The sequence below is a fragment of the Mobula hypostoma genome, chromosome 4, assembly GCF_963921235.1.
Source record: "Mobula hypostoma chromosome 4, sMobHyp1.1, whole genome shotgun sequence".
Taxonomy (NCBI): domain Eukaryota; kingdom Metazoa; phylum Chordata; class Chondrichthyes; order Myliobatiformes; family Myliobatidae; genus Mobula; species Mobula hypostoma.
Genome location: NC_086100.1, coordinates 178,790,265 through 178,803,600, shown reverse-complemented (window position 1 = coordinate 178,803,600; position 13,336 = coordinate 178,790,265). Strand labels below are relative to the sequence as shown.

The 13,336-nt window shown below is 38.4% G+C and overlaps 1 protein-coding gene across 5 annotated transcripts in view; it reads left to right on the top strand.

The window, feature by feature from the left end:
• The window catches only part of ptpra (protein tyrosine phosphatase receptor type A), a 257,136-nt gene that overhangs the window by 133,765 nt on the left and 110,035 nt on the right, over positions 1-13,336 (top strand). For 4 of the 5 annotated variants that reach the window (XM_063047091.1, XM_063047093.1, XM_063047092.1 and 1 more), the window contains exons 3-5: positions 7,387-7,466; positions 8,018-8,326; positions 10,109-10,129. In XM_063047091.1, the coding sequence (XP_062903161.1) occupies positions 7,394-7,466; positions 8,018-8,326; positions 10,109-10,129 (403 nt within the window). In that variant the 5' untranslated portion in view covers positions 7,387-7,393. The remainder of the gene's footprint in view (positions 1-7,386; positions 7,467-8,017; positions 8,327-10,108; positions 10,130-13,336) is intronic. The other variant, XM_063047094.1, reaches the window with a different exon arrangement.

The following is a 13,336-nucleotide window of genomic DNA, read 5'->3' as shown; positions in this document are numbered from 1 at the left end:
TTTGACATAACATCTCTGCCGGTGTTCTGGATCAAATTCAAGGCTAAATATCCTGAGATAGCCACGAAATACTGAAAACGTTGCTTCCATTTCCAACATATCTCTGCAATGAATGCAATGAAAACTAAATTGCGGAATAGACTGGACATAAGGAACCCCCTTCGAGTATCGCTGTTTCCCATCACCCCTCGATGGCACCGTCTCGTTGTAGGGAAACAAGCCCAGGGCTCCCACTGATGCAGCGATATTGGTGCGTTGCAATGATTTTATATGTTCATACGGGGAAAATATGTGCTGTGTGTTTAATATCCAAACGTTACTTAAAATGTTATGATGCTATTGACTTATAAATGACTTATATAACCATATAACAATTACAGCACGGAAACAGACCATCTCTGCCCTTCTAGTCTGTGCCGAACGCTACTCTCACCTAATCCCACCGACCTGCACTCAGCCCATAACCCTCCATTCCTTTCCTGTCCATATACCTATCCAATTTTTCTGTAAATGATAATATCGAACCTGTCTCTACCACTTCAACTGGAAGTTCGTTCAACACTTACTTCAAGCTCCCCTGTCCTCCCCTGATAATTGACTTATCACTATATTCATGCGAGGAAAATATGCGTTGTGTGTTTAATATTAAATTTGTTAGATAAAACCTTTAGAAACGAAATTGGGTGTATTAGCCACTTATCATCTACATTCCGGTCGTGATTACCCCCCCCCCCCCGCGCGAACAGAATCGCCAAAAACAATTTGCAGAAAAAAATCGGCACGTACACGCATGCGCACTGGTGCCTGCGCAAGGCTTCATGATCATTGTAGTCCTTCTCGGGGTAAACACAACATATTTGACTGCTACTCTTGTCCGTTGGCAACCCTACCCCCTGGGTCAGCCGGTCCGCAAGAATATTGTCAATAATAAACCGGTCCACATTGCAAAAAAGATTGGGGACCCCTGCTGTAATAGATTTACTTATTTATTTTTTCTATATTACGTATTGTATTGTACTGCTGCTGCTGCTAAGTTAACAAATTTTACGACGTATGCCTGTGATATTAAACCAGATTCTGATTCCATTGCCTGTCAGAGTGGAAAATACTCTTTATAAACAATATTCTGCTCTTCTGTCCCTGAAATTTGCCTACCCATGAACTCTACCTTGCTATTCCTGTTTTGCACTAATTTTTTATGCCTTATACTATATTGCTGCCACAAAAAAACAAATTTTATGACACACGTCAATTATAATGAATCTTATCCTGGTCCTGATTCCTACCATTTCCTTATTTAGTACTTAATCTGATGTTTCAGCCCACTTAACCTCTTAATATTATTTATATATGTGAGTCTTTTGTGAATCACAGCTTGCTTTTGTGATTCTGATTCATAAATCTACTTGCATTTCTCCCTTTTTACATTCTGCTGAAGGGTTACGGTTCTAAAATACTAACTTTCTTTTTCCACAGAAGCTGTCTGACTTGCCAAGTTTTTCCACGTTTTAATTTTGATTTTCAAATTTCGAGTTCAGCTGTTCTGTGCTCTTATGGCAGGGGTTGGGGGGAGCTTTGCGATACAGTATAGAAATATCATCTGTTTTCAAGCTTTGTGTCAGTCTACTGTAATGGACTTTTGAATTAAGTAGTGTACAGTATCTGCAGTGACACTATTTCTGTGTGTTCTACATTAATATTGCTTTGTGTATGTATCCCTACTGGAATTGAATTCCCTCGATTACCATCCAACTGTTTCAGAATCAGAATACGGTTTAATATCAATGGCATATGTCGTGAAATTTGTTGTTGTGCGGAAGCAGCACATTGCAATACGTAAAATAAGTTTAAATTACAATAAGAAATTCATATAATAAACAAGTAGTGCAAAAATAGAAGAAGAGAAATAGTGAGATAGTGTTCATGGGTTTATTGTCCATTCAGAAATCTGATGGCGGAGTGGAAGAAGCTGTTCCTGAAACGCTGAGTGTGTGTCTTCTGGCTCCTGTACTTCCTCCTTGATGGTGGCAATGAGAAGAGGTTGTGTCCTGTCCAGAGGAGATCTTAATGGATAATGGATGCCACCATTTTGAAGCATCGCCTTTTGAAGGTGTCCTCAATGCTGGAGAGGCTAGCTGGCTGAGTTACAGCTTTCTGCATTTTTTCCCAATCCTCTGCAGCGGCCCTCCCATACTCGAGAGTGATACAACCTGTTAGGATGCTTTCCACAGTATGCCTGTAGGAATTTCCAAGAGTCTTAAGTCTCCACAAACTCCTTATGAAATATAGCCACTGTTGTGCTTTCTTTGCAATTGCATCAATATGTTTGGCCCAGAATAGATCTTCAAAGATGAAAGATTTGGCACCCCAGAACTTGAAACTGCTCATCCTTTTTACTGCTGATCCCTCGATGAAGACTGGTATGTATTCCCCTGACTCCACCTTCCTAAAGTCCACAATCAAATCCTTGGTTTACCTGATGTTGAGTGCGCCATTGTTGCAACACCAATCAACCAGCTGATCCAGTGAGCTTGTATCTGCTGTTGAGCTATTGTGTTGATAATTGAATTGCAGCGAGTCCAGGGTTTTGCTTAGGTAGGAATTGATTCTGGCCATGACCAACCTGTCAAAGCATTTCATCACAGTAGATATGAGTATAGCTGGGCTATAGTTGTTCAGGCTGCTCACCCTACTCTTCTTGGACACTAATATGATTGCTGCCCTTTTCACTTAATTATGAATTGTTATCCAGCCTAGAGGGATTTCCAGGTTTTGTATCCTGTTGAGAGCCAGAAGCCACATAAGCATCCTTTGCAGGTGATGCATTTGGCTGTGTTCTCAGGAGCTGGAAAAAGATTTCTCTGCAAATTGTGCTTCCTAAATTGACTGCAGTCAGACTCCATCGGCAAGGCAAAAAATTCCAATCTGAGGAAGAAAATTCTGATTTATGATTGGGCTGAGTAATTACAATTGTATTAGTATTTGCAAAAAAAATATAAGAGGAAAGCAGGAGAAATTAATGAAATAGTTGTTTCAAAGTTATTTCAGACCTGCAGCTTCTACAGTTTTTAACATTTCATTGTTGTATCATTGGCTTTTGTAACATTTTCTATAGCTGCATGTATTGAGTCCAGTTTTGCTGGACAGCTAGCTTAGCTGCATGAATGTTCATGAGACACTGGGATTGGCATGTACTTTCGTTTTCCTCTGCTATTGCACAGTACAGTCGGCCCTCCTTATCCGCGAGTTCTGCATGTGCGAATTCAACCAACCGCGAATCGTGAAAACCCGGAAGTGCTCTTTCCAGCACTTGTTATTCGAGCATGTACAGACTTTTTTTTCTTGTCATTATTCCCTGAATAATGCAGTATAACAACTATTTTACATAGCATTTACATGGTATTAGGTATTATAAGCAAGCTAGAGATGACTTAAAGTATACGGGAGGACGTGCAACACTCATAAAAGGTGCTGGTGAACGCAGCAGGCCAGGCAGGGAGGATGTGTGTAGGTTATCGTGGATTGGGATCGAACAAAAAACGTTAAGTAAGTCAGAACAGGTACATCCGATATTATTATAGTGTCAGTTAGTCAAACGTTTGTCTTAGTATATACTATATATTTTACCTTTCTATGCATATAAAACACTTAAGAAACGTATGTTTCAGCACCGGGTCAGGAACGGAAATTCCCGAGTTCGATCCAGTGACAGACCGCTACTGAGCGCACTCTCCATCCCTGCCAGGTTGATGTGGAGGATCTAAAACCCAAAACCCCAAAACCAACTAATTCAACCAATGTGTTGCTTAGTAATAATTGTAGCTTTCAGCAGGGCAGGACCTTTCTCACTTTATCCTTTAAAATTGTTCCGATCGTTGACCGACTGTAGCCTAACACTTTTCCAATGACTGGCGTTTCACCTCTTTCTGATCGCTTTATTATTTCCACTTTATTTTCAATCATGATCGTGATTATTTTCGTGAACAGAAACACTGTGGATTCAGAGCTCCGCCACCGGGTCCTAATGTCCACTGCACTGAAACAGGTTAAGTAAGGTCCGGGGTTCCGCTGGGTCCTAAGGTCCACCGCATTTAGACAGGTTGAATAAGGGAATTTAGCATCCGCGTTTTTTGGTATCTGCGAGGGGTCCCGGAACCAATCCCTCGTGGATAAGAAGGGCTGACTGTATCTAGGAGCACCATTGGGAAATTTGATGATCAGAGTGACCTTGGGGTACAAATCTATCGCACCTTCATTGTGGCAATGCAATCAATTGGATTGGTAGATGCATAGCATGCTTACCTTCATTAGTTGGAGCACTGAGTGTAAAAGTCAGGAAGTCATGTTGCAGCTGTATAAAACTTTGGCTAGGCTCCATTTAAAGTATTGTGTGTAAATCTGGTCACTGCATTACAGGAAGGATGTGGAGGCTTTGGAGAGGGCGCAGAAGATGGAACCTATTGAAAGTATATATAAATTATAAAAGGCGTATACTTAGTAGACAATCAGATTCTTTCTCCCAGGGTCATATAATATAAGTTTAAGGTGAGATGGGTAATATTTAAAGGAGATTTATAAGTTTCTGTTTTTACACAGAGACATGCCTGAAATGTGATGCCAGGAAGTGGTCTAAGCAAAGCTTTAGTGACATTAAGAGGCATCTCAATAGGTGTCTGAATGGGCAGAGAAAGACAAATAGAATTAATTTGGATTGGCATCATGTTCGGCACAGCCACAGGATTATTTCTATGCTGTACTGTTCTAGATACTTGAAATGAGGAAACATCTGCTGTCTGTTTTTCTTAACTTCGAATGGCAAAGCTAAGAACAGGCAATTGATATTTGTGATGCTTTTTTTAACCGATTAAAAAAAATTGACATATACTGAAATAAAGTCTTTTAAGGGTCTACCATTTATTACTTAAATATTTGGTGTTATTACTTTAATGGATCTTGCGTTCCATTGGAAATAGAGCTTCAAGCATATCTTTTCTCTTCTGGCCACTCAGCTATAGATAATTATGTTTTTCTTAATTCCTTGTAACATTCAGGTGATGGAGCCTATGCTGACTCTCATAGCAATCCCATTCCACTGCTTTCTTTGTAAACTCTCTTCTCACACATGCTCATTTACTGTCTTCATTCTCCAATCAGCCACTGCAACAGGGGGCAATTGATAGCACCTAGTGAAGGGATGTGGAACAAAATCTGGCCACAGGGAAAATGTGCAGTGCACTATATTGTACTTGTATAATAAGTCAATCTGTCCATTTACCTTTTAGTTATGTAAATTATTCTTGAAGTACCTATCGAATTTCCGTATAAAGGTATAGGTTGTGTTTGAATGTCTCTTACGGACAGCAAGTTTAAAAATGTTTTTCCCCAAATCCCCATGATCTAATTGCCTAAAATTTGAAATCCATGTTCCTTGTTTCTTGAACTGATGCTGCTTATTTGAAAAATAATTTGTAAAATGCCTGATCTAGACTATTTATTTGGTTCTATCAAATCTTCTCCCAACCTCCTTTGTTTCAAGGAAAATAAATCCACCATCTCCTTTCTAAACTTGTTGTTGAAATTGCCAAATTTCTGGAGCCATTCTCGTAGGTCTTGACTGCACCATTCACACTTCTGCATCATGGTTCAAGTGTCATGACCAGAATTGGAAACAAAACCAGAAAATGCATGCCAGATTGCATTTGTGGAGTAAGAAATGAAGTTAATGTTAATGGATAGTAATCCTTCATCAAAGGAGATGTTGTTAAGGACCTGAAATTTTACTGTTTCCCTTTTAACTGCATTTTGAGCTCCAGGTTTGATGAGCTATGTACATTTATCAATTTTAATTAAAATGTACTGAAAACTTACGTATGGTCTCAAAATTATGTGGGAAATTGGAAAGTGCAGAAAATGCTATTTAAAAAAAAAATCAAGTCAAACTGCATTTGTGAAAGAAAAACAAACATTGTTAGAACCTTTAGCCTGAATCATTGACTATTTCTCTTCCACAAATCTGGCCTGATTTGCTAATTGTTTGCTGCATTTTCTATTCACTTTTGAGCTTTACCATCATTTGCATTTTTTTTTTCATGAGTTGTGCAAGAAAGAGTACCAGCACCTCTACTTTCTCAGGAGGCTAAAGAAATTTGGTGTGTTCCCTTGACACTTACCAATTTTTATCAAAACACCATAAGAAACATCCTGTGTAGATACATCACTACTCTAGCAACTGTTCTGCTTGACACTGCAAGAAACTGCAGAAATGTGCTCACAGCTCGGCATCCCCTTTTGGGATCAGCCTACACTTGCTGTAGCCAACGTAATTAAATAATCCACCACCCTGGGCATGTTCTTTTTTTACCCCTCCAATAGCGCAGAAGATTTAAAAGAGAGCCTGAAAGCAAGTACCACCAACCTCAAAGAGCTTTGAGACTATTGAAGGATCCCCTAGTACGATAAGATGCACTCTTGACCTCACGCCTACCTTGCTATGGCATTGCACCATACTGTTCACCTGCTTTGCACTTTCTCTGCAACTGTAACACTTTACTGTGCAATCTGTTACTTGGCCTTGTAATACCTCAATGCACTGATCCATGGATCAGCCAAGAATTTTGAGGAATCTAGAAGAGCGACTGCTGAAAAGAAGATGCAGGAAGGATCCTACTACCCAAGTACCGCATCCCTTGTCCCCACTGCTCCAGAGTCTGCAGATCCAGAATTGGTCTCCACAGTTGCCGACGATTGTTCTGTCACTCCTGAGGACTCTTCTTTTCTCCTCCTGATCTTCGCAAGCGAACAACCAGCCATCATCACCTAAATGCACTTTTTTTAATACAGTCATTGTTTTAGGAACTGCAGTTCATTTATGGAGTTCAGATAAAGGGCAGTAAATTGTTTCTAAGCAAAACTTAAAACAAAGTCAAGATTCAAACGTACTACAGGTCGACCTTCACTAATCAGGCTACCTGTAATCCGGTTTCTTTGTTAATCCGGCACTGATTATGCTTAATGTGATCCTTCTGTAATTCGGCATTTTCACTAATCCGGCACTCTTCAGGTCCCAATGGTGCTGGATTAGTGAAGGTCGACCTGTACAAGCAAAATAAATGGAGATATGAAGAATGAATACCAAGTGTATTTAGCAAGTTCGCAATAAATATGTTCTTAGTTATTGCACTCCTTTGCTAAGTCATTGCTGTGGAATTGGATAATAATTTTGTTAGGATATTCCTTGCTATACTCCTGTAACTGACTACTGTATTCATTGTCTGAATTTTAAGAGATATCTCAAACTTAAAGTATGTGTGATGTTAAGTTTAATACAGTTGAGATATTGCAAAATGCATCTATACTAAAATTATCTTCTTTCACTTTTATTTCCAGCATTACCATGGATATCTGGTTTCTGCTTTTGCTGCTGATTTGCAGTTGTCCTGTATGTCCTAATGAACAAAACACAACAGGTAAGTAATTGGAGGTCATTGGTATCTGAAGCAGACACTGCATTATAATCCCATGTGCTGCTTGGTTTATGGTCATTGAGTAAAACCATGTTTTAGATTAATTTCCGGTATGAAAACTTTGAATTATAAAATATTATATGATTCAGTAGTTTTGAGTATGAATAACAAAAAGTCAAATCTCTATCATAGTTAAAATGAATTGCGCCACAGTCTACACCAAAGATAAAAAGAAAATTAAGTATTTCAAATTGATAAATCTACAAACATTAAAGCAGTTGTACTTCTGCTTGGATATTAAATTCAACCTGTGCAGATGGTATGTAAATTTAAGTTGCGAATTGGACATTTCTGAATGTGATGAATCTAAAATGAATTTTGCATTGTTAATGGACAAAGTTTAGTAATGTGTGATATGAAAGATGTTTTTCTATGTAATACTTTTGTTCCCTTTTTATTTTTTTTTAACTTAGCAGCTTCATTCATATAAAAGGTGATTTATTTACTGCATGCCCTTAGCCGGTTTCAGTTTTTGATCTGCTTTTTACTTTTAGTTTCTCCTTCTGCCACCACCATCATCACCTCAAGCTTAATAAATTCAACTATGCAACTAGAAAATTCAACAACCCAGGGTACCCCCAACCCAGGATCAGCAAATATGACTGGAGATGATTCACAAATGTTTAATACCACAGATGCTACCAGTGTGAATTCTTCTATAGCTACAGCTGAAGCAACAAATAAACCATTGCAGGAAGTGACTCCAAACATTACAAATTCTAATGCTACTGCCAGTCCATCCATAACAGCAAGTGGAAAATCCAATGGGTCATCAGCCGAAACGACTGCAGTTCCCACATCAGGTAGAGCAAGCTGCTTCATGCCATTTTGTTCAGTTTTACTTTTGCTTGAAAGTAAATCCTGCTGTGATTGTGTTGTGCTGGAACAAAAAAAACTGAATTTGTTGCATTGATTTATTAAAGAATGCATTTCTTTGTGATGTGTGGGGGAAAATGTATTGATCATAAAATTTTAATCATCAACCACATTTTGCAAAGAAGGTGCATGGGTTTCATTTATCCCACATTAACCTTTTACTGTGCATGAAATGTGTTTCTTGCATTTGTGTTACATGTATTGTGTTTGAAGTAGGGGAGGAAATTACCTCACTGACTACTGCGTACCGTCGTCCTTTTTCTTCTCCTCTGATCCATCCATGTCTTCCATAATATGAAAGTGGCAAGTTAGCTGCTCTTTAGCTTCAGGTCTTGCTTTGCCAAAGAGAAAACAAGTTCCATCCTTAAATTGTGAAGCAATTATTCTGGGATTTGACTCCACCGGAATGTTCAAAATACTACCATTTGCATTCTGAAAGGGGTCTTGAGCAAATAATGCCTTAATTTGCATATTTTAGTGTGTCGGGTGAAAATTTTAATTTCTTTGGAGCTATAAAATGGGTAAAACACAATAAGTATTCTTTTAAAACATCCTGAATGGTCTGTATTCAACCTATAATTAATTGAAATGATGATGTCAGGGGATTATATATCTTACATTTCAGTGTGTAGCCATTGTTAAAGAAAATAAAGGCTCCACATTTATATCGGGGATCACTGAATAAGTAGTTGGCTTGATTAGTGCAAATACTGGCTTGTTATGCTGTTTAATTACCAAGGCTATTAATTTATGGTGATTGAATGAGTGATTTTGTTTTATTGTAAATTATTGTTAATAATGAATTTTGAAAAACATGTTAGTGATATAAACCCAATTAATTATCAAAGGAACCTGCCTTGATAAGGCAGGTTTAATATACTTGACCTCAGTCTAGAATAGATGGTTATCTCCAGTCTTTTCAGAGACATTTTGATTCCAGGCTGTTCTTCATTACAATTCACCCAGATCATCATCCTCGTTATTCATTATCAAATGAGAGGATGCTAAATAACCAGCTGTGGAGTTTCTGATTGTGCCACTCTTACAAATAATAGCCTAGGCACTTCAACCCCAATTAAGTCCAGCTCCAGTCTCAAATATGGAGCGGTTGAGTGGTGTGGCAGCGCTGTAATTTTTGGAACTGTGTTTTGATAGAAAATTTCTGTGGGATACCTAGTTACCAGAAATATGTACATGTTCTGGAAATCCTTATCTACATTACAAATTAGTACAATTCTGTCTAAAGAAAATATGTCAAATAGAAGTTTACACTTTCAGTATGCTCAATTGAATGTTATAATTTTATCAAGGTGTATATCAAGTATTTATTTATTTTTTTGGCGAGTTAGTAATATGCATTACCTGATACAATGATAGAAAAGCTGCAGCACTATTCGCCTTTAAAGATGCATTATGTGAAATTCATCCTAAACAAGTTATCCTCAACGGTTCAGATCTCAAATAGTATACACCCTCTGGTTCACTAATAATACAGAAAACATTTTGAAGAACTGGATTAATTTAATCTGTTCAGTGGCAATGTTATATCCATTTTAAAAATAAAATTTATTTAAAAATTTATATTTAAGTCCAGTCATTCAATAAAATTAGCAATCTAGTGCTGCTCCAAAACTCAACTGATCAGCAGATGGTTAAAACAAATCAAATTTTCTAAAGTTAAAGTGTATTTTAATATTTTTCCCATACAGGTGGAACAACGGTTGATCCAGGTAAGAGGTAAATTCTCAACAGGATAGCTTCCATCCCCACCATTTATGTGAGCTCCTTAGGAATTTTCAGTTTTATATTGTGTGACCTACAAATTTAGCAAAAGTGGTTCTTTTTAAAGTAACTGGTTTGTCACAAAGTTGCAAGTTAAAGTAACTGGTTTGTCACTTAGTTGCAAGTTTCACCATACAAACAAGTGTTGGTACCAACAAGCCATAAGCACTTTATTTTTGCCATTCATTGTGTCAACTCTTAATTTACTGGCAAATGCAACATTTATTACCTGTCAGTGATGGTCTTTGAAGATAGCTGTCAACCATGGCCAAAGTTCTGTATTCCTGTTGTTGAATAGGAAGTTACATAGTTTGTGTATGGTGACATGGAAGCAATAGGAATTTCCTTTCAAGTCAGAATGCTGTGACTTGGAAGGGAACCCACCTGTGGCAGTGTCCTCATACACTCATATCCTGTTCTAACTATATATCATGGATTTGGGAGGTACTCATGACATAATGAGTTGTGGCAAACTGTATCGTTTTCTGCCAATCCGCTGGTTTCATCAGCTGTGTAGAGAGGAGGAATGTCTTCTGCATGGTAACAGCTTGCTCGTACTGCCCTGGCTTGCTTATCCATAGACAGCTAGGATGAACATTCATGGATTGACCTTGACCAACTGAGGGCCTCCTTCCAGTGGTGGCACAACATTATTACACCTTGGGACATTCCGGAGTTTAATTCTGGCACTGTTCTATAAGGAATCTCTTTACATCCTTACCATGTAATATGTGCGTTTACCCCAGGAGTTCCGGTGTACTTATTTTTTATTTATTCCTCTCTCCGACCCCTTCCTTGCCATCCCCCCACCAACCCCACTGCCCCCCCTTCACATAAAATTGTGTCTTAGGCTATATTTTTATTCATATTGCTTTGGCTTATGGTTTTTAGTAACTTTGTTATTCAACATTGTCAATAATTTTTCATGTTGTGAATATCATTAATTAAAATCAACTTACAATCTTTATTTAAATTAAATCGACCGAGCCTACTTTTAAAAAATTAAATCCCATTTTGGCTTATGTCAGTTATTTAACAGAAATTTATTATGTTTGCCTTAAGAGTTTTAAAATTTTATGAAAGGGAAAGAGATTAATTTCAAGAAAGCTAAGCTAAGCTTAACTACCTGTTTTTTTTTCAAGAAAGGTTGGCTAAAAATTTATCCTCTACTCAAAAGAGCTTTGACAATTATTTTACTGATCATATTTTTGACTGTGAGCTGTAGGTATAATAATTTTTACGCAGGGGCTCCCTGAGACCTGAAAATTATTTCAAGGGTTCCTGCCGGGCTGAAAAGTTGAGGAAGGTTGGGTAGTGTATACGGTATAGATTTTTGAGGCATGTTGGCGGGGATGGTTGAGGGTTTAAATAAGTAGAAGAAGTTGTATTGCTGAATTGAGAGCGCATTGTAGAAAAGTATGTGAACAGGATATCTTGCTAGGATCATCCAACAAGGCATAATGGCAAACACCTAATAATAAGAGAAAGGCAATCACTTTGTTCAGGTTATACAATGGACATTTTAATATTAAGCAGAAATTAGAGGAACAGAGTTTAGCCATCTGCAATTGAGTGAGTCTCTTAAGAATTACAGAAGATGTAGGAGAGCACTTAAAAAGAGAGCCATGGAAGGGAATATTAGGAAAAAATCAAACCCTTAAGACCATAAGATATAGGAGCAGAAGTACCTATTTAGCCCATCAATTCTGCTCCGCCAATCAATCATGGACTGATCCAATTCTTCCAGTCATCCCACCTCCCTGCTTTTACCTCATACCCTTTGACGCCCTGGCGAATCTATCTCTGCCTTAAATACACCCAGTGACTTGGCCTCTACAGCTGCTTGTGCCAACAAATTCCACAGATATACAGCCCTCTGACTAAAGTAATTTCTCTGCATCTCAGTTCTAAAAGGACATCCTTCAATCCTGAAGTGGTGCCCTCTTGTCCTAGAATCCCCTACCATGGGAAATAACTTTGCCATATCTAATCTGTTCAGGCCTTTTAACATTTGCCCCCCTCATTCTCCTGAACTCCAGGGAATACAGCCCAAGAGCTGCCAGACTTTCTTCATACGGTAACCCTTTTCATTCCTGAAATCATTCTTGTGAATCTTTTCTGAACCCTCTCTAATGTCAATACTTATAGTCATTCTATAAGTACATTTGGAGTAGGAAAAGAGTGTGCCTCTCCAGTCATCAAATTTATGAGGATATGCATAAGGTCATAAATGAAATCATCTTGTATGTATTCATCCAGGTGAAAGTTGTGGAGGATAGCTCATGCAAAGACTTGTTGATGGTCTGGTATGTATGATTTGTAAGAAAGTAGAGAATAAGGGCCAGATGAGATCTATCTTGGAATACAGTGGAAACAAAGGCAAGACTGCCAGGTGGGAGATCGTGGAGTGGATTGGAGAGCAGGTCATTGCAGTCTTTACACATCAGGTTTAGGTTTACAAAGTGACCGGGACCTGTTAGGTCTTATCTGCTGAGCGGGAGATTGCTTGGGTTATTAGTTACTTAGCAAGGGCCAATAAAAACAAGGGAAGTGAAAGCGGAGCGGCCATTGTGGAAATGGAATATTATTGTAACCTATCGAATATTGAACAGCTTAGACAGAGTGGATGTGGAGGGGATGTTTCCAATAGTGGGCAAACCTAGGACGAGAGAGCAGAGCCTCAAAATAGAGGGATTTGCATATACAGCAGACATGAGGGGGAATTTCTTCAGCTGGGGGTGGTGAATTGCCACATACAGCTTTGGAGGCCAAGGCACTGAGTGTGTTTAAAGCAGAGTTTGATAGTTCTTGATCAATCAGGGCATCAAAGTTTGTGGGGAGAAGGCAGGAGAATGGGATTGAGAGACTAATATATCAGCCATGATGGAATGGTGGAGCAGACTCGAATGGCCGAATTCTGCTCCTGTGTCTTCTGGTCTAAGATATTAGAAGGATATAGCTAATTTCCTTTTATTTCTTGAGAGCAACCAGGTTTACTAGATTGAATGTTAGATTGGTCTGGAAGGTTAAGATACTGGATTTCAGGTGAGCTAGTTAATTGAATCCAAATTTGGCTTGATGATAAGGCAGAAGGTCCTAGTGGAAGGATATTTTATTTTAATTGTAAATCTGTGAATAGTGGTGTACTATATGAA